The sequence below is a fragment of the Populus euphratica genome, unplaced genomic scaffold (assembly GCF_000495115.2).
Source record: "Populus euphratica unplaced genomic scaffold, PopEup_1.0 scaffold358.1, whole genome shotgun sequence".
NCBI classification, from domain to species: Eukaryota; Viridiplantae; Streptophyta; class Magnoliopsida; order Malpighiales; family Salicaceae; genus Populus; species Populus euphratica.
The window spans coordinates 182,681-202,186 of NW_011500248.1; the positions used below are offsets into that span (position 1 = coordinate 182,681).

Genomic DNA, 19,506 nt, shown 5'->3' on the forward strand with positions numbered 1-19,506 from the left:
TTTCATTAAGTATCATTTCTTAATTATGTTAAGGCACGACGTTTCATAGCTTACTGAGTTCATTTATGATAACAATAAGAATGATCACATTAACTTTAAAGGTTTTATTATGAGTTTTCAAAAATTCATTCCATTTCTCCCATTCATGGATACCTATGACATGATTTTAGAATTAAGAAGTTTTTTCTTTCATAATCTTGCTTCATAATAAAAAATTAATTAGTTGGTATAAAGTGTTGGAAGTAAACTAATCTTTGAAAATTAGTTAACTTGATCGATTAGTTAAGAACAAGTCGACCGGTTGACACTGAGCAACCAAATAGAATAAGTTGAAGAGGTTGATCAGTTGAGAAATGATCGATCAGTTTAGTCAACAAAATATATTTCTTGTTTAGATTAGGATTTCCTAGTATTAATTTAATTCTTTGATTGTCTATAACTTTATCCTTATAAATGGCTTGTAATTCATTATTGTTAAGTTGTGCAAAAACATAGAGGATAGCTAAGAGAACTTAGAGATAAACATTTAATATAAGTATATCTTCTTCTCAATCTTCTTTTTGTTCTTAAGTTTTTGACTTTGCATTATTGTTTTTAATCTTTTATCACTTATCTTTCTTCCAACAAGTTATATCAAAGCTCAAGTTTGATTATTTAACATGGTCAATCAAAATTTCTCACTTCAATGTCCTAGTTTAACAAACAACAACTATGAAACTTAGTATATTTAAGTAAAAACTTGGCTAGGTTATCAGGATGTATGGGAGATGGTTGAAAATGGCATTGATGAGCCTACAAATAGAGTAATGTTAAATTCATCTCAAATAAAGATTGAGCAAAAGGCATGAAGAAATGATCAATAAGCACTCACAAACATCAATCAATGTTTAGATTATACTACTTTTGAGATAATGGTTAACGCAATAACCGCTAAGCAAGCATATAAAGTTTTGCAAGAATCAAACCAAAAAGCTGATAATGTGACAAAAGTACATCTATAAAAGTTATGTAGTGACTTTCAAAAGTTACATATGCTTGAATCAGAGAATATTTTAGAATACTTTGCAAGCATATTGGCTATATACAATCAAATAAAAAGAGATGAAGAGAAGATGAAAGAGACAAGTATTGTAAATAATATTTTAGGCTTATTGTAAAATAAGTTCCATTATATGGTGGTTATGATAAAGAAGTCACAAAATATAGATGTTCTTTCAATCCAAGGTCTCATAGGAAAATTACAAGTCCATAAGGAAAGAGTCAATAAGATTTAAGAGGATATAGGTGTATAGGTACTATTTTCAAAGCAAAATGGTTTTAGATATTTGCAAAGGGGTAAAGGAATGAATAAAGCAAAGAAACAGGAGGAAGATACAGATTTAAAGGAGAAGGTTATTGCAACCTCAATGGATAAACTAGTAGACCATATGAAACAAACTGGACGACCAGTTACATTGATAGTGGTAATCCAAAATCCAAGTTTGACAAATCAGAAGTTAAATGCTATAATTGTCAAAAAGTAGGTCATTATAATAAGGATTATTAGAGTCCATCCAAGAGGGTTAAGGAGAATGAAAATCTAATGATATAAGAGGAGAAGGAAGCCACCCTCTTACAAGTGTATGATGAGAGAATGAAGATAAAAATAACATATGGTATCTAGACAATAAAGCCAATAACCTTATGTATGAAGACAAAAGCAAGTTCATAGAGCTTGATGAAGCAATTAAAGGTAATGTCACTTTTGTGAATCATTCAAAGGATTCCATCAAAAGAAAAGGTATAATTTTGATTAAATTGAAAGATAATAGTCATTGATTTATTAGTGATATCTATCATATACCAGCACTGAAAAATAACATATTGAACTTAAGATAATTGTTAGAGAAAGGGTATGATATTAAAATGAAAGATTGTACTTTGACATTACTTGACATTAAAAGAGCTATGATTGCAAAGGTATTTATAACAAATGATAGAATATTCTTATTAAATATATAGATGAATATGCCCAAATACCTAAATACATGTGTAAAGAATGAGACTTGACTTTGGTATATGAACTTAGGCATGTAAACTTTAATAGCTTGAATATTATGGCATAAAAGGAGATGTTAAAGGGTTTATTGTCCATAATACATTTAAATTAGTTGTGTGGTTGATGTTAGTGGGCAAGCAATTTCATATGATCTCTTTGAAGGAGTCTACATCAAGAGCAAGTCAACCCCTACAAGAAATACATATCGATGTTTGTGGTCCTATCAAATCATGTTTATTTGGTAAAAATATATATTTTCTACTTTTTATTGATGATTATAATAAAGAAATTCAGGTATACTTCTTAAAAGAAAAGTCTAATGTGTTTAGCTGTTTTAAGAAGTTAAAGATATTAGTTGAAAAAGAAAGTGGTTATTTTATAAAATCAATTAGGACGAAAAGGGATTGAATTTTATTCTAATGATTTAAATGAGTTTTGTGAAGATCATTGTATAAAAAGACCCTAACATTACCTAAATCCTCATAACAAAATGGCATAGTGGAAATAAAGAATAGAAGCATCCTTAACATGGTAAGAATCATGTTTAAACCTAAGAATATGCCTAAAAAGTTTTAGCTTGAAGCTTAAATTGTGCTATCTACTTGTCAAATAATTGTCCTATTAAAACCTTGAATGACATGATTCTACAAGAAACATGAAGTGGAAGAAAGCCAAGTGTTTCTTACTTGAAAGTTTTTGAGAGCATTGGTTATGCACATGTATATGATCAAGTAAGGACCAAGCTAAATGGTACGAGTAAAAAGATGATTTTTTTAGGCTATGATCAAAAGTCTAAAGGATATAAGCTTTACAAGCCTAATGAATGAACGATGATGATTAGTAGAGATGCTGAGTTTAATGAAGAAGGAGCATGAGATTGAAAGGTATATGGTGATGAGAAGTATTACTTTCTATCGATTCTTGATGAAAAGGAAGAAAGATATGAACATCATCAAAACCTTATAGTTATACCTCCATAAACACGTATTTGCTCCAGTTGCTAGATAGAGACAATTCGAGTAATCATTGTCACTATTGCCCAACATAAATAGAGAATTTATTAAAAGAATATCAAATCAGCCTTTTTTAATGATTTTTTAAAAAAAGTTTATATTGAGTAATATATGGGATATGAAGACTTCAACATATGGGATATTAAAGTTAAAAAATAAAAAAACTTGTATGGATTAAAGCAAGCCCCAAAGCTCAATCTAAAGATCAAAGAGAGTGGTGATACTTTTTTTATATGTTTATATGTGGATGATTTGATCTTTATAAGAAATAATCTAAAGATATTTAGAGACTTCAAGTAAGCAATGATTAAAGAGCTTGAGATGATAATTATTGGTCATATGTCCTACTAATTAGGGATTAAGATAAAACAATGATAAGATGGAATCTTTGTGAATCAAAAGATGTTTTTAAGAAGGTTCTTAAAAAGTTCAAAATAAAGGATTGTGTAAAAATAAATACTCTGGTGAGTATGGAGTAAAAATATTAAATAATGGTGAAAGAGAGAATATAAACTCTAAAATATTCAAAAGCTTAGTTGGGAGTTTGAAATATTTAACATGCACTTATCCGAATATTGTTCTCTTGGGTAGAACTTATAAGTAGATTTATGGAGACACCAACCATGATACACTTCAAAGCATTAAAGTGAATTTTTTGGTATATCAAAAGTATTGTTAATTTTGACTTGTTTAATGCTTGTTCTAATAGCTTTGAACTTGTGTGTGATAATGATTAGGCTGGAGATATAGATGATAAAAAGAGCATTCAGAGTTTCATTTTCTACATGGGAGACATAACAATTACATGGAGTTCAAATAAGCAATCTATAGCTCAATATGTAGCCAATACATCATGTGTTTGTCATTCTATATTACTAAGAGGATTATTGAAGGAATCATTGCATTAGAAAATAATCTAGTATTTTATAATATAAGTGAGCATATTGACAAAAGATTTCATTACCTACAAGATTGTATTACAAAAAAAGAAGTTGAAATCAAGTATATGAAGACATAAGACCAAGTTATGAATATCTTCACAAAGCCATTGAAAAATGATGTTTTGTTTTTTTCTTATCAAAATAAGAAATATGCTGGGAGTTATGAAGAAATCAAGTTTAAGGAAAGATGTTGAAAGTAAATTTATTTCTAGAAATTAGTTGAATCGATCAATCAGTTGAGAACAAGTCGATCATTTGAGACTGAGCAACTAGGTTGAATAAGTTGAAGTTGTCAACTAGTTGAGAAATGGTCAACCGGTTCAATTGATAAATATAATTCCTATTAAAATTAAGATTTCCTTGAATTAGTTCAATTTCTTGATTGCCTAAGACTTCATGCATATGAAAGGGCTTGTAACTTAGCATTATTAAATAGTATAAAAAGAGAGAAAATAACTATAAACTTAATAAAAGTATATATTTCTCTCAACCTTCTTCTTGTTCTTGAGTTTTTGACTCTGCATTATTGATTAGTACTTAATAATGTATTTTTATCAAGGTTTTATATCATCATTTTACACTTGAAGTATCAATAACTTCTTAACTAAAACATGTTTTATAATAACATATCTAATAATATAATGTACCTTTAATTTATGGTAAATGTTCATCTTAAATGTAGACCTATCACATAAATGAAAGGATTAATTGATGAGTTTAAGTACTGAAATTGAAAAGACAAAAAGATAGCCAAACATAGAAAAGTGATACTGGTGTAGTCTAAACCGGAACACTATTCAATAATTGGGTCATATCTGGAGTTGTAGATCTCAAATTTAGGTCTACTTTATATAGATGAAAAGGTAAGACATAGGCCTACAACTTTCATGGAGTCAAAGATTTAAAAAGGTTATTTTCAAGTCCAAATTATAACAATAACGAAGAAGTCTGAATCTGTATTGCAGCTCGAACATTGTTCAGTGTTTGACCCATATTTGGAGTTCTAGAAGTCCAAATGATCTCCATGTTTTTTTTAGAAAGTTAAGATAATTTCCTACAACTTTTATGTTTTCAAATGGTTCTAATTCTGACGTTATCAATAATATTTTGGATAGATAAGAGAAGATAAGAATTGTCACCAAGTCAAGAGTTGACCACCCACTCATCAATTAGTCATCAAATCAATAGTTTTCAATTTTGACATATAAAAGGAGTCATTTGCCATGCATTTAGGCATCTTGATTTCCAATCAAGATCATGCTTTTGCTTTCTTTCTTTGTATTTTTAGAATGCTTAAGTTTTATTTTCATTAATATCTTTTTTATGCCTTTCAATTCCTTTCCTTTACTTACTTAAGTTTTATCTTATTTATGTTCTTATATTGTTTATTTATTTTTCTTTCTTTCATTATGTTTAGTTAAATTTATTATGTCAAGGTGAAAAGGTTACACTAATGGTGTAAGAATAAGTATAGTGTAAACTTAACATGGACTTTAATATTTGATACTAACATGTTTTGTATTTGTTATCTTGTTCACTTTTTAATACTTTGCTTATTAAATACCTAATCTAGATTTATATTGTATAACACTTGGTACAACAAATACTTGATACTTTCATAGCCCATATTGTATGGTATAACCGATATGTGAGCTATGAAAGAAATTTGATTTGTTATTAACATAAGTTATAATCATGAATGTCTGACAACATTTATAAGTATTAGCATTATTCGAATAAGATAACTAATGTAATCATGTTAATAATTTATAATTTGATTGGAATCTCCTTTGTGTGTGATTTCCAATTAAGTAATAAGAGTTTATATTATACTTGTTTGACATACCATTAGTGAATCCTCCAACCTTAACATTTGTTATTATCATTCTTTAATCCTTACGTTAATCTTCTATCTCAAAATTCTTATCAACTTCTTCTTCTTCTTCTTTATTACTACTACTACTACTACTACTAGTATTATTATTATTACTACTACTACTATTACTATTGTTGTTGTTATATTATTATTGTTTATAATGTATACAATTAACTAATACTATTATTATTAGTTATATTCATGTTCTTCTCATGTGTTTTATAAAGTGTTCTGGAATGCAGTTGAAATTGTGTTTCTTAAAAAATTAAAAAAAAATTCTTAATTTTTTTTATATTTTTAGATCATTTTAATGTATTGATATCAAAAATAATTTTTTAAAAAAAATATTATTTGATATATTTTCGAGCAAAAAACATTTTAAACTACAACTATCATCACACTCTCAAATACCCTCTTAGAGTTTAGACTAGGCCATAGCCATAATCATGCATGTATGGTAAGACAAAAATGAAAAATACCTATAATATCAAGTAAAATCATATTACCTATAAGCCTTTCATAATACCTATAATGTAAGGTAAAATCATATTACCTGTAAGCCTCTTATAAAACCTATAATGTCTAAACATCAGTTATATATAAAAAAATAATTATTTTGCTCTTCTTTATATTATGACTGTCAATTCTTGTTATCATGTAATTAAATAAAAATAATTTTTTTAAAAATAACTTAGTTCTAGTTATGAATTTGATAAGTTGACCGTAAGTGATTCGACATATCATGGTAATATTAGAAAAAATGTTGTTGTTTGGAATTTTTTTAACAAAGTCAAGCCATCTTTTTACTATATTTTAGGTTATCTTTAGAATCATTAATTCAACTAGATTAAATGAGATCAACTTCATATGGTTTAAGTTAAGACTCAAGCTAGAAAAGATTTAGATAAAAATTTTTTTAACAATAACCAGCTAAGCAAGTTTAATTATACTTTTAAAGAATTCTCAACACCACAAAAGAAGAGTTTTAGTTAGAGATATATCCTTTCATCCTTATTTTAAATTGTCTTGATTTTTTTTATATGTATTCTTAATGCATTTGATTCTTATTAAATAAATGAAATAGAAAAAAATGTTGGTTCTTTTAAATAAATATATTAATAAGAAAAAAAACCTTTTACAAGAAAATTATTTTGTTTAAATATAATTTAAATTGTTACTCCAATTATAACAAAAATCAATGTCATATATTTAAGTTAAAAAATTGAAAAGCTTTTTATGACACACAATGAAATATCTTTTTGTACATCTATTTCATCACTTCATAACTTAATTTTTAGTTAGTATTAATATCTCGTTTTAGTGTTTATTTACACATACAATCCTTTATCTATTTTATTAAATATATAAAATTAATTTTAAATTAACAATTAAAATTTTTCATACTCCTAAAAAATAAATCCCGACTGTTACATAGCACAGGTGTAATGTTTTAAGGTAAGAGTATTAATGAAGTGGTAAAATATATTCATGTGAGTACTATGTACTCTATATGCACAGTGTTGATAAGGTTAATCATGCACCATTATATTAGTTTTTACCTTTTAATTTAAGGAAAGACAAACAATTTTCTCACTTTTTTCATGGCCTCCTAGAGCCAAACCTTCTTATTCTTTCGTATGGCTATTACTCTAGCTTTTACCTATGATTAGAAGAAAAGAAAAGAAAAGAAAAAGATAAATAAATAAATAAAAATAGATTTCACCATATGAGAACGTGGTTAAAAACCTGATTGAGCTTGTAGAGTATTTAGTAAGTTTGTAGAGTATTTAATAAGTTTAAAAATTAATTATGATATATGTAAATTAATCTAAATATTTCAAGTTTTTTTTTAAAAAAAACTTGACTAGGATGAATAAAAAACAATTAATGGACATAAAGACACATAAAAACAATTTAAGAGAAAAAAATATCAAAATGAATTTTAGGGACACATGGAAACTTTTAACTGTGTCTTGCTAAGATAAAAAAAAAATTCTTACAACTATAATTTGAAAAAAAAAAACTTTATTTCAGACTGTTTAATATTTTTATAAATTAAAAAATTAAAAACCATTTTAAAACACAAGTCAAATCATAAAAACAAACATCGAAGTAATTGCATTTTTTATTTGGAATAATTATAAAAAATCAATTGTCACTTTTTTCTTCCAATAAACTCATAAAAATATTTTTATTTTCACTTAATCCCAAAATACTTTTATAGAAAAAAAAAATCCACATATCTAATTTCCATGGAACAATTTTAACCCATTTTGAATTTTCAGTATGAAATTATTATTTTTTCAAGTTTTAGAAAAACAAAAGAAAAAATATAATGGATTTTATATTAAAAATATTTTATAAGACTATAGATATGTTTATATTCACAATATTTATATTATTTCTAAAATTACAAATTATAATACAATTTTTTTTATTTAAACCAATAATATTATACGAACTACAACTAAAACTCTTCAAAAAGGTGTTTTTTAAATAATTGTAGAAACAATGCCTGCAATTTGAAGGAAAATAATTATCGTTTCTCTCTCTCTCTCTATATGAGTGTGCTTTATAAATCATTGAACATAAAACATTGTAAAATCATTTTTATTCAAATTGATGAAATCTTATTGAATTTCCAAATCTCACATACAATTGTTTTAAATAAAGAAAGAATCAAATGGATTAACAGTAATCAGTGAGAGTTAGATTTGGATTTTTTTGTATATAAAGATTTTGTTTTAGGATCATAAAGATAGTAAACTAATTTGATAGGTTTTCTTGGGAAGAAAACTTTTTAATCCTTCATTTTCGCTTCTTGGTTTTAATTTTACTTCAAATGAGAGAGCCAAAATAACTATTTCCTTGCCGGACTTGAACCGGGGTCATCCGGGTGAGAGCCGAGTTTACTAACCACCCGGACTTGAAAGGTGTTCTGGGCTCACCCCCTTCCTCGCTCACCTATCTTCGTTTGGATCAGCACAGCACTTGTGCATGCACGCCAGAGATTGAGAAAGAGAAAACAATGGAAAAGCATAGCATTATGGATGGAAGTGAGAGAACACCAAAAATTTCGAATTTTATTACTTCCTAAAGATACAATAGCCTAACGTGATCGTGTCAGCGATTGAACACGCTCTTCTACTTTGCAGTAACTCAAAAGATTACACCGTGATGCTGCAGCAATTAAATAGCTTTGAAGAATTAATGAACACCAAAATGGTAAAACTCAAACACAAAGCCTTGATTTTGCTTCTTCCTTGTGCTCTTATCGAGTTCCTCATCGGTCGAAGAATCCAGGACCTGCCTGTGAAAGAAGTTCCTTGCCGGCATCCTTCCCCATCGCAATCATGTCATCAAAAGCATATAGACCTTTTCTTGAAGTTTCCAGTACTGAAGAGAAAAGGAGGAAAAACTAAAGTGTCAAAAAACAGCAGAAGCTACGTGAAATTCAACATGCTTACAGTTTAATCATTTTGATGTCAGTATATCATAAAAATCCAAAATCATAAAAAAAAAAAAATCACGAATTTTTAAAAATACTTTTTCAACACAAAAACAAATATAACATACCACGTGTACCATCAGGAGAAGCAACCAGCCCTTTAAATATGCAATCACCATTTTCATCTTTTCTAGCATATCCAGCGATAGGAGTACGACAGGACCCGTCTAAGGTTTCAAGAAAGGCCCTCTCACATGCAACTGCTAGTCTTGTTTCCTCGTGGTTCAATGAAGCCAAATAATTAGCCTGCAAAAGGCCGTAACAAAAGAACATGTTAAGTTTTATAAAGCCAGTTATTAGCCTGCAAAACCAGCACCAGAACAGGCCATCAACATAAAGTATCCAGGTTCTGATATTAATATATATCCTAATCTATGGCAGTTATGTGGGGCATGCAGAATTTGGATCAACTATTCCATGTATGCAAAGCTCAGATGAGCTAAGGTAACACACCATTTTGTCATCATTGCTTCGACATGCAATTCCAATTGCACCCTGGGCAACTGCTGGAAGCATGTCATCAATTGGAAGAATGGAAGTAACATTTTCTGTCATATTTAAGCGTTTAAGTCCAGCTAATGCCAATAGCGTTGCTTTTACAACTCCTTCATTAAGTTTTCTCAGCCTTGTCTGAACATTGCCCCGAAAATTTTCTTCCACCTACAAAACAAAATCATCGAGAAACATACATTAGAAGCAATATAAGGATATCAATGATCAAGAGATAACCCTAAGAATAAGCTCAACAAGCTAGGAAACGTGAAAAATCCTAAATAATGACAACTGCCTCAAGAATGCTTGCGTTTCTAAACTGCAAGAATATAAAAAGCTAAACAATATTTCAAATAAATTTTCATAAATCCCAATGTACCTCTCTCTCTAGAACTCAAACAGAAAAAGGAGTTCTACTGTCAATCACAACGGTTGTTGACAGTTGACAATGGACACTTCATACGGACCACAAATAGCATTTTTCTCTTGCCTTGAGCAAATCACATCAATGGAATGGTTTTAAAAGCAAGATTGCACTTCAAGTAACGCTTACAAACGACAGCTCCATACTAAATAAACAGGCATGATAGCTTTTATAAGCGTAAAATTAAATTTCATGCAAGAGCATCTGACCAATTTCCTATCATTTCCCAAGAAGAATTATATTCAGAACATGTGGCTCAATAAACTTACACTGAGTGATGGATATCTGTGGAGTATTTGTGACTTTCTTCTGAGTGAGGCAGTTCCAATGATACTACCAGCAGGAAGATCTGCTAGTGAAGCCGCACTCAAGGAAATAAATGCATCTCTAACATCCTCACGTGGAAGGTTACAGGGAAGGATTGTCTTCTCTGGTAAATATGTAGGAACATCTTTCATTGAGTGAACGGCAATGTCAATGTCACCATTTATCAGTGCCTCGTCTATTTCTTTCGTGAACAATCCTTTCCCACCGATGTCTGCAAGTGGTTGACTTAGTATCTTATCTCCTGTTGTTTTTATGACCACAATTTGTATAGCTCCTTCTTCGGCTAGATCTGAATGCGAAGCCATGAGCTTGTCTCGTGTCTCATGAGCTTGAGCAAGTGCAAGCGGGCTGTTAAACATTTAAAGAGAAGATCAAGAAGCAGAACAACATAACTAAATATTTGGCACAAGATCATAAAAAGAAACAAAATATAACTGTCTTTGCCATTCGACTAGCATGTTAAGGTCCTGGACCTACCTATATCTAGCCACAAAGTAATGTCAAACGCATCAATTTCTAACAAAACTCATTGAATTTAAGTGCCAAAACATACAAGAATGAAAGCTTTTGTATATCTATAACCAAAACAAACAAAGATTCAAGAATAAAACACCGATATCTAATACATTAAAAATAGAGACAAAATCAAAACCACATTTCACAGACACTAATCTAGAAGATGAAACTGAGTAAAAATTGACTTAAACTGCATCTCTGATTAAACTGATCAGCAAAGTCACAGCCGAATTTCTTTTACCAAGTCAAAATCTAAATCAATAACAGTCAATTCAATAACACAACTTCCATTGCAAAGATCATTAATTTGAAGAACATCCCGACAGTCTATAGAAGCACATAGACCAGAAAAGAGCAACCTTAAATCTCCCAAAAACCCAGAAGACAATTTCACTCATACATCAAAAAAATCCAAGTATTAAACAAAATTAAGTCAAACATTAACAAACAAACAGAAACCCAGACTTTAGATTTGACCAGAAAAACTTTTGGGTACCTTCCTCTAGTGCCAATTCTAATGAGAGCAACTTTAGCTTCCTGGGTTTGCTGCTCGACAGCAACAGAAGCCTTGACAAAACTCAAAGTATGTTTCTTTTTAGAAAAAGCTTGAGTTTTTAGAGAAAACCCAGTAAAAGAAACAGACCCACTAGTGCAAAAAATGGCCGGACTTGATGGACGGGACATTAGAGCTTGGCTTGTACATAGAGAAGATAGAGTCTCCATTGACAAGAGAGAGAGAGAAAGAGAGAGAGAGAGAGAGTCGTTGTTTAGCTTTCAAGGGATGGTTTTGATGTCTGTTGGATTGCGGTGGGTAGGGGTACGTCTGCTTGAATGCTAATGGATCCTGCCTGGAATTGGATAGGATAACGGGATTTCATGCCTCTTTGTATCCTACTGTTCTGTTCCTCCACGATGTTTGGCCCATCATTCCTTTACATTTTCTTCCCCTTGTTTTTTTTTTTAATTAAAAAAGAAAACCTTTTTACTTAATTATAAGACTTAGCTGGCTAATTATTATGATGATTTTTTAAAATATTTTTAAATTAAAATTATTTTTAATATTAGTGTATTAAAATAAAAAATTTTAAATTTTTTTAAAATATTTTTAAGACATAAAAGTTTACCTTTGAGTTAAAAAAATAATTCTCCATGGTTTGGACAATTATATTCACTTCCTCAGTCAAATTAAAACTTAAAATTGTGTGAAATGACGCTACTATCCTCGTTTATAATAAGTTGCAAACTAAAAAAGACGACATAACACTCTCCCTCACTCTTGTTTCTCTCTCTCCATGACATTCTCTCTGCACAGAAATGAAAAACACCTAATCGATTTAAACAAATTAAGTTTTTTGAGATTATTCTCATCGTGTTCAACAACTCTAGTCGCTTCTCTTGCTGCGAATGTTGCCTCTGACGCTGCATTGCTCTCATCTTAATGGAAAAAAGTTAAATGGAGGCAGAGATGCTAAGTTAATGGTCAGTTCAGACCGTCCAGGAAGTCGACTTGGAAGTTCTAGATTTTCTTTCATATGCTGTCATAGAGATTCTCTAACTTCCTTGTTTCCATTTAACTGTTGAGTTTGCTGTTATCGTAGGAAAAGGCATAACTAGTGTTAGCAACTTCTCTTCCCTTTTCTATTGTTTTCGAAGTTGTGATAAGAACTTCTTTCATTTTGAACGACTTCGCAGCAATTTCATCGTCTCTGACTCGCAAAGATATCGTGGAGAAGAAAAGGCTGAAAATCGGCTCGAAAGCAAGGTCAAGAGCCCAACTGGGTGGGATTGTGTTTGAAGAGCACTCATGTGTCACTTTAACTGTATACTCTGACATTTGAAAGTGAACAACAACCATTTACTGTGGTTTCTAAATATCAGAACAAGATCATAAGTTGATGGATAGAACTGTGAATTGATGCTCATGATCCAAATTTTTATTGGGTTTAGGTGGCCAGATTCCGACTAGTATGAAGAAGGCTGGTGACTGTATATGATCGATTTTGAGTATTTTATGTTTAGCCCAACTGTGCATTTTTGTTTATGATTAGGGAACAGTTGGTCCGATTTTTTCCTGTACCAAATTAAATTCCATGACGTACACTGTTGCATTTCTAAAAGAGTTTATTATTATTATTATTATTATTTGTCTTGAAAGCAAATTTAGCTCACCATACTATATGGTTATCATAAGTTTGGAGAGAAATATGAAACTTGATACTTGCCAGTGAAGTAACGTATATTCTACTCTAATGATCAAGGAATTAAAAATCTCAAACTTAGGAAAAGACAGCTTATTGAATAATAATGTATGAGAAAAATAAAATTTCCCAATTCATGCAAAGTGTTCCAAACACGAAATAAAATAAAATGCACAGGTTGTAGCTGCTAATTGCTGCTTAGGTAGTGTTTGAATGTTGAATTGCTGGATAATTTCATTATGCTATGCAGGAAGTAACCGGTAATATTTTATTGATTGTTTTTTAATAGAGAGAGAGATAAAAACAAAGAGAAGAGACAATATAAATTTATGATTTATCAAAATTAATAAGAATATTTTCATTTCAAGACCATCATCTCAATGAGGTAAGGTCATGTCAATCAAGATTGCATCTGTGGAGCAAGAAAAAGAAGCAGCTAGGGCCTGGCATGAAAGAGAAGAGAGCCTGTCAAGTTAGCCAAGCTGATGACTGCCTGGGGACCTCAATGAGGGATCAAAGTTTTTGTTTAAATAAGCTGCACATCTCATTGCTATGAGAGCAGGCAAACCATCCTGGGCTACTAAACAAGGCCTTTTTCCTTCATGTTAGACCTCTTCTCTCAAATCCATATGATAGATCGATTAAGGTGGGATTTCATTAGGTACACTAGTAGACGCGGGGTTCCCAAGAAGACTGGTTGAGCTAGTAATCTAGTGTATTGAATCCTCTTCGCTGAGAGTATTATGGGATGGAGGGCCTTCTGCAAGCTTCAATCCTACGAGAGGTATTCGTCAGGGGGATCTGTTCTTGGCAGCCTTTCAAAATGGCCAAAGGGGGTCCGAATATATCTCATTTGTATTTTCCTGATGGCATGCTTCTCTTTGCTGAAACAAGTTTCATCCTAGCTGAATCTGTTCTGTGATACTTCAGGGTAAAAAGTCAGTGTGGAAAAAGCTAAAATTTGTTTTTTCCAAGAATGTGACTCCTTCGCTAGCTAGATCCATTAAACGTAATAGTGGTTTTACTGTTACTAATAATGATCTGGGGAAATATTTAGGATTCTCGCTTTTGCATCAACGTGTTACCAAGCAAACATATAGGTATATATTGGATAGAATGCACCAGAAGCTGTCGAGTTGGAAGTCCAATAATCTATCCCTAGCATGAAGAATTACGTTATGCAAATCCATGTTATCCACGGTTCCTTTATACCCAATGCATCCATCACCATTACCTAAAGCTATATGTAATAAGATTGAAAAGCTATGCCGAGAGGAGAACGAAGGCAGAGAAAGGGTTCACCTGGTCAAGTGGAAAATATTGTGTAAGTCGAAGCAGGATGGAGCTCTAGGGCTTACAAACCTGCACCTATTAAACAAGGCATTTATATATTATAAGGCTTGGTTGGGGTATAATTCATGATAACACAAGTCTTTGGGTGGAGGTCTTAAGAGGGAAGTACATCAGATCGAAGGACCTCATTCCACAGGTCTTGGGCTGCTGGAGCAATATGCTACTTGAACCATTCTGGAGGAGCTGATTAATTCTTTTGTTATGGAAATGGTGATTGATAATGAGCGATGGAGGTGGGAAATCTCTTGCTCACTTGCTCCCCATACAGCTAGTGATTATCTTGGCTAATTACCTTCCCCCCCTTAAGTGCTATGGAATGCGCAAATTAATAAAGTGAATCCTAGTCGTCACAAGGACTCTATTTGGCGATTGGTATGGAAATGGAAAGGTCCAAAAAGAATCAAAGCATTCTTATGCATAGTTGCCCAAAATGGTTTGTTGACAAATGAAGCTAGAGTGCGTAGGCATTTTACAGAGAGTCCTAGCTATCAGCTTTGCTTGGGGCAAATAGAGAACACGATGCACGTCATTAGAGACTTTCCTGTCGCTACTAGTGTTTGGAACTCGCTTGTTAAAATATGGTGTAGGCAGACATTTTCTTGGTATCTCATGGAAGTTTAGAAATCGAAGAATATTTTCTGCTGATTTTATGGTTCAAATTTGTCCCATGAACACGATGAAGAGTCTTGTAGCAAATATAAAGTGTACCAATGATCGAGATGGCTGATCTTGTATCAAAATCAAGCAAGTGGGTTGGATTGGATGTAAATATCCTCCACGGGAGTGGATGAAGCTTAATGTTGATGGCAGTAATAAGGGAAATCCTAGGTGCTCTAGAGCAGCTGTACTCCTTCAAGCCAGCAACTAGTTTCTAGGCTGTCTAATCTGGGTTGCATTGCTACTTTGAAGTGCTTATGCTCCCTGTCTGTCCTATTTGCACACAGATGCTGTAATTGTATTTAAAATGTTACTACTGGCAAGTTGTTTTCCTATGAGATTTTGAGTTAGAGCGGAGTGGAGATTGAGACAAAGAACATGCGCATTCTTAATCAATCCTTGAGGCAACCTGTCTAATCAAAGTCCATAGCGTCAAAATGCTTCTGGGAAGCCAAAACCCTGTTTAGCAATAGAAAATAATTTTCCTTCTTAGTTTTCTTCTCTTTAATCAGAATACATGCTCATTTCTTCAACTCAGAAAATTAAAAAACGTGTTCATATTATGTTCGGAGAAAAATGACAATAGAAATCATGTTCAAATTAGCTTGTTTTCCAGCACATTCTTTGCGGTTTAACACAGACAAATATATTTTTCTCATCCTGAGGTTTTTTTTTTAATTTATCAAGAATCTATTTCTCTAGATTTAAAGATGGGAAAATTCTTTCTATCATATATAGACCTCACCCATTGCTTTGTATAATATCCATGCTTATAATTTCAAACATTACTTATTGCTCAACAACTGAAGCTGCAGGGATTTTGTGCAAATAAGAGTAGATTTGAACATTGATTGAGAAGGGTAAATCTTAAACATTAGAAATATAATTGATATTCCAAAGTGGAGAAGATGTTGTACATGGCAGAGAGTGAACAGAATTCCATGGACATGAATAAATCCTTTGAAAAACAAACTAAATTAAAAACATCAACTACTATTACTATTAATAATATTAATAATACCATGGTTTGTTTATAAGTATTAGTATCAAGATAAACTTTGTAAGTATAGTTGTAGTTATTTTTTTAAGTATTTTTTATATTGATATGTATTAAAATAATTTTTTTATTTTTAAAAAATTATTTTTAAGATCAATATATTAAAATATCCAAAACATACTAAAAAAGTTTAAAATTTTTAAAAACATATATTTACCTACATTTTCAAACAGACTCCAAAGCTTTTCAAGGAACATGGTGGCCTTAAAAGGCCTGCCTTTTCAGTTTTCTGAGGTAAAAGAATTATGTTATGGTCACACTAGCTTGCAGCTTTCCAAGTTCATAAATCCTCACAGCCCATGAAGAATAGACGCTCACAATAATCTATCAAACAAGACTAGCGTGTTTCTCAGAGGTGAATCTTGCAAGATTAAGCCCATCATCACAAAGAAAATAAGACTACCAACCTCATCCAACACAATTGAAACATGAATACCAACATACACTAATTAATAAACGGGCCTTATATTGCCCTTCAAGACATTCCAAAATAATAAAACCAAAAGTTAATCCAGTTTATATACCCAGGATCACTCCCATGCCAAAAGCTCATAAGAGTTAGGTTTTCTTACTCTTTAGATGCTAGAAGAGATAATCATTGATGTAACATGATGTCTTCATCCTATCATGACCATATATTTCCATAACAATGCCATAGGAACCAGACCCACGAGTGGTAATGGACTAACTCAATTTGATGATTTCTTAAAATTCAAGATATATAAATAAAATGTTGTTTAGTATTTAAGATAGTAATTAATTAATATGTTTATATATTAGGATTTTTTTAAAAAAGAAATAAGAAACTTTAGGCTTACAATGGAAGTTCTAGGTACTTACAAAATAGTTCCAATTTAGAAGACTCAAAAACCTTCATACGATAAAGCTAGTGTTTTTATGGAAAAGTATTTTAAATAACTTTAAAAAATTTAAATTTCAAGAAGAAAGATTTTTGTTCTTGAGTTTTAAGTTTGTTAATGATAAATCTAATTATTTTTATCTTAAAAGATAAGAAGTTGTGAATTATTTATCTATATTATTCAAGAGGTATTTATACCCTTTGAACCTTTTTATTTTCATAAAAAAAAAGAAGCTAAAAAGTCATCTACTTTTGGTGATGTTAATGGGGAGCAAATATCTCTTATATATCATTAATAAGATAATAAGTATGTTAGGTCCTTTAAAAGACCTTATATATACCTATAAATATAGAAAAATCATTATCTTAATATGAACAATTATTCTAAATGGAGAAGCATAATAGTTTATTATGTCTTTAACATTTATATTATAGAGGATTCTCTAAGATCAGGCATATAGCCTTAGAATTTGGTAATGTCTAAATTCTTTAGGTCTGATATGTTTGTGAGACCTACTATACGTTAAACTTGGCTAACTGTCTAGTCTAAGTACATTAGATCTGGTATGTTTATTAGATCCATATTAATTTGAACTTGATTGACCACCAAGTCTAAATGCATTAGATATGACATGTTGGCCAAACCTATGTTACCATGGACTTGGCAAATATCCAAGTCCAAATATTATAGACTCTAAAATGTTAGTTAAACTCACATTACCTTAGAATTAGCTGATTGTTAAGTTAAAGTGCTTTAAGTCTGGCTTGTTTGCCAGACCTATTTAATTAAAAAAAATTTATATATAAAAAATTTTTTACATATAAAAATCTTAACAAAAAGTTAACTTATCAATTGCCTATTAAACCTTAAATGCATAGTCTAACATTTAAAGGCTTAAGATATGTTGAGGGTAACAATCGACTAGTAGACATCTTATCATCCTTTTGAAAAAAGCAATATAGCATTGTAAATTTAGATTTCAAGAAAAAAAAAAAATTTTGGAAGACCACTTAATAGCCCGTAATAATATTGTATGCTTTTGGCCTTTCTAGGATTAGGAAGGAGATGCTATTTGTTTTGTATTCATACTCTTTATAATTTTTAGACTCTTTTTAAATGTTATTGCCAATATAACATGAGTTGGGAATTCCAAATATTTTACAAGAAAAGAGTAGTTTGACAGAAAGGGATTTATTGACTAGGTAAATAAAAGCTTCTTTCCTTGTGCTTTTGGAAAACCTTCTTTAATTTTTTCTCCTTACCATTATGACTTGTAAGAAGGATAAGGAAAGAAAAACTCCTAAAGGTGATTTCAGTTTTAGACCTGAAAGTAGAACCACTTGTAAAGATCTCTGGCTATAAGAATTGGCCTCATATCTGAGAGGGATAATGTCCAACCTTCTTCTACTGGAAAAAGAGATAAGGATGTTGCTAGAAAAGTTTCAAGTCTGATGGGACAACTAAGGTTGCCTAGGACTTCTATAGACGACACACAAAGTTTAGTGTCTTGAGACCAAGTACCATGGACTAATGCTAATCAGCCATACGAATATTTGGCGATTATCCCTGAAGCTGGTGACCATATCTCTTAGGTCACTAGCAAATATGGTAGGGGTAATATTGTTTTACAGCCCTCATATGCTTATACGAGTTTTGATACGTGATTAGTATTTAAAAGTGTATTTTTATTAAGGTTTTATATCATCATTTTGCATTTAAAGTATCAATAACTGCTTAACTAAAACATATTTTATAATAACGTATCTAATAATATAAGATACCTTTAATTTATGGTAAATATTCATTTTAAATGCAGGCCTATCATATAAATGAAATGATTGATTGATGAATTTAAGAACTGAAATTGAAAGGATAAAGAGATGACCAAACTTAGAAAAGAAATGTCGGTGTAGTCCAAACCAAAACACTGTTCGGTAATTGGATCATATTTGGAGCTGTAGATCTCAGATTTAGGTCCACTTTATATGGATGGAAAAGTAAGACATAGGCCTACAACTTTCATATAGAGCCCAACTTTCATATGAAGTCCAAATGAGCTGAATTTTTAACACAAGAAAGCTGGGACAATTTCCTACAACTTTCATGTTTTCAAGTGGCTCCAATTTTGATGTTATCAATGATGTTTTGGGCAGACAAGAGAAGATAAGGATTGTCACCAAGTTAAGAGTTGGTCACCCACTCATCAATTATGTCACCAAGTCAAGAGTTGGTCACTCACTCATCAA

At 31.0% G+C, this 19,506-nt stretch overlaps 1 protein-coding gene across 1 annotated transcript; it reads right to left on the reverse strand.

Moving 5' to 3' along the window:
* Window positions 1–8,925: 8,925 nt before the first annotated feature.
* Window positions 8,926–12,070, reverse strand: LOC105112693 (porphobilinogen deaminase, chloroplastic-like). The gene is made up of 5 exons (XM_011008471.1): window positions 11,632–12,070; window positions 10,562–10,967; window positions 9,830–10,036; window positions 9,445–9,622; window positions 8,926–9,264 (listed from the first exon to the last, which is right to left on the reverse strand). The coding sequence occupies exons 1-5, from the start codon at window positions 11,856–11,858 to the stop codon at window positions 9,152–9,154; spliced, it is 1,131 nt and encodes a 376-aa protein (XP_011006773.1). The 5' UTR covers window positions 11,859–12,070; the 3' UTR covers window positions 8,926–9,151.
* Window positions 12,071–19,506: the final 7,436 nt, after the last annotated feature.

Coding starts and splice junctions, on each gene's coding strand:
- LOC105112693 (XM_011008471.1), bottom strand. CDS start 11,858: ATGGAGACTCTATCTTCTCTATGTACAAGCCAAGCTCTAATGTCCCGT. Junction 10,968..11,631: donor AGAATTGGCACTAGAGGAAG/GTACCCAAAAGT, acceptor AATGTTTAACAG/CCCGCTTGCACTTGCTCAAG. Junction 9,623..9,829: donor GAAGCAATGATGACAAAATG/GTGTGTTACCTT, acceptor GGCCTTTTGCAG/GCTAATTATTTGGCTTCATT.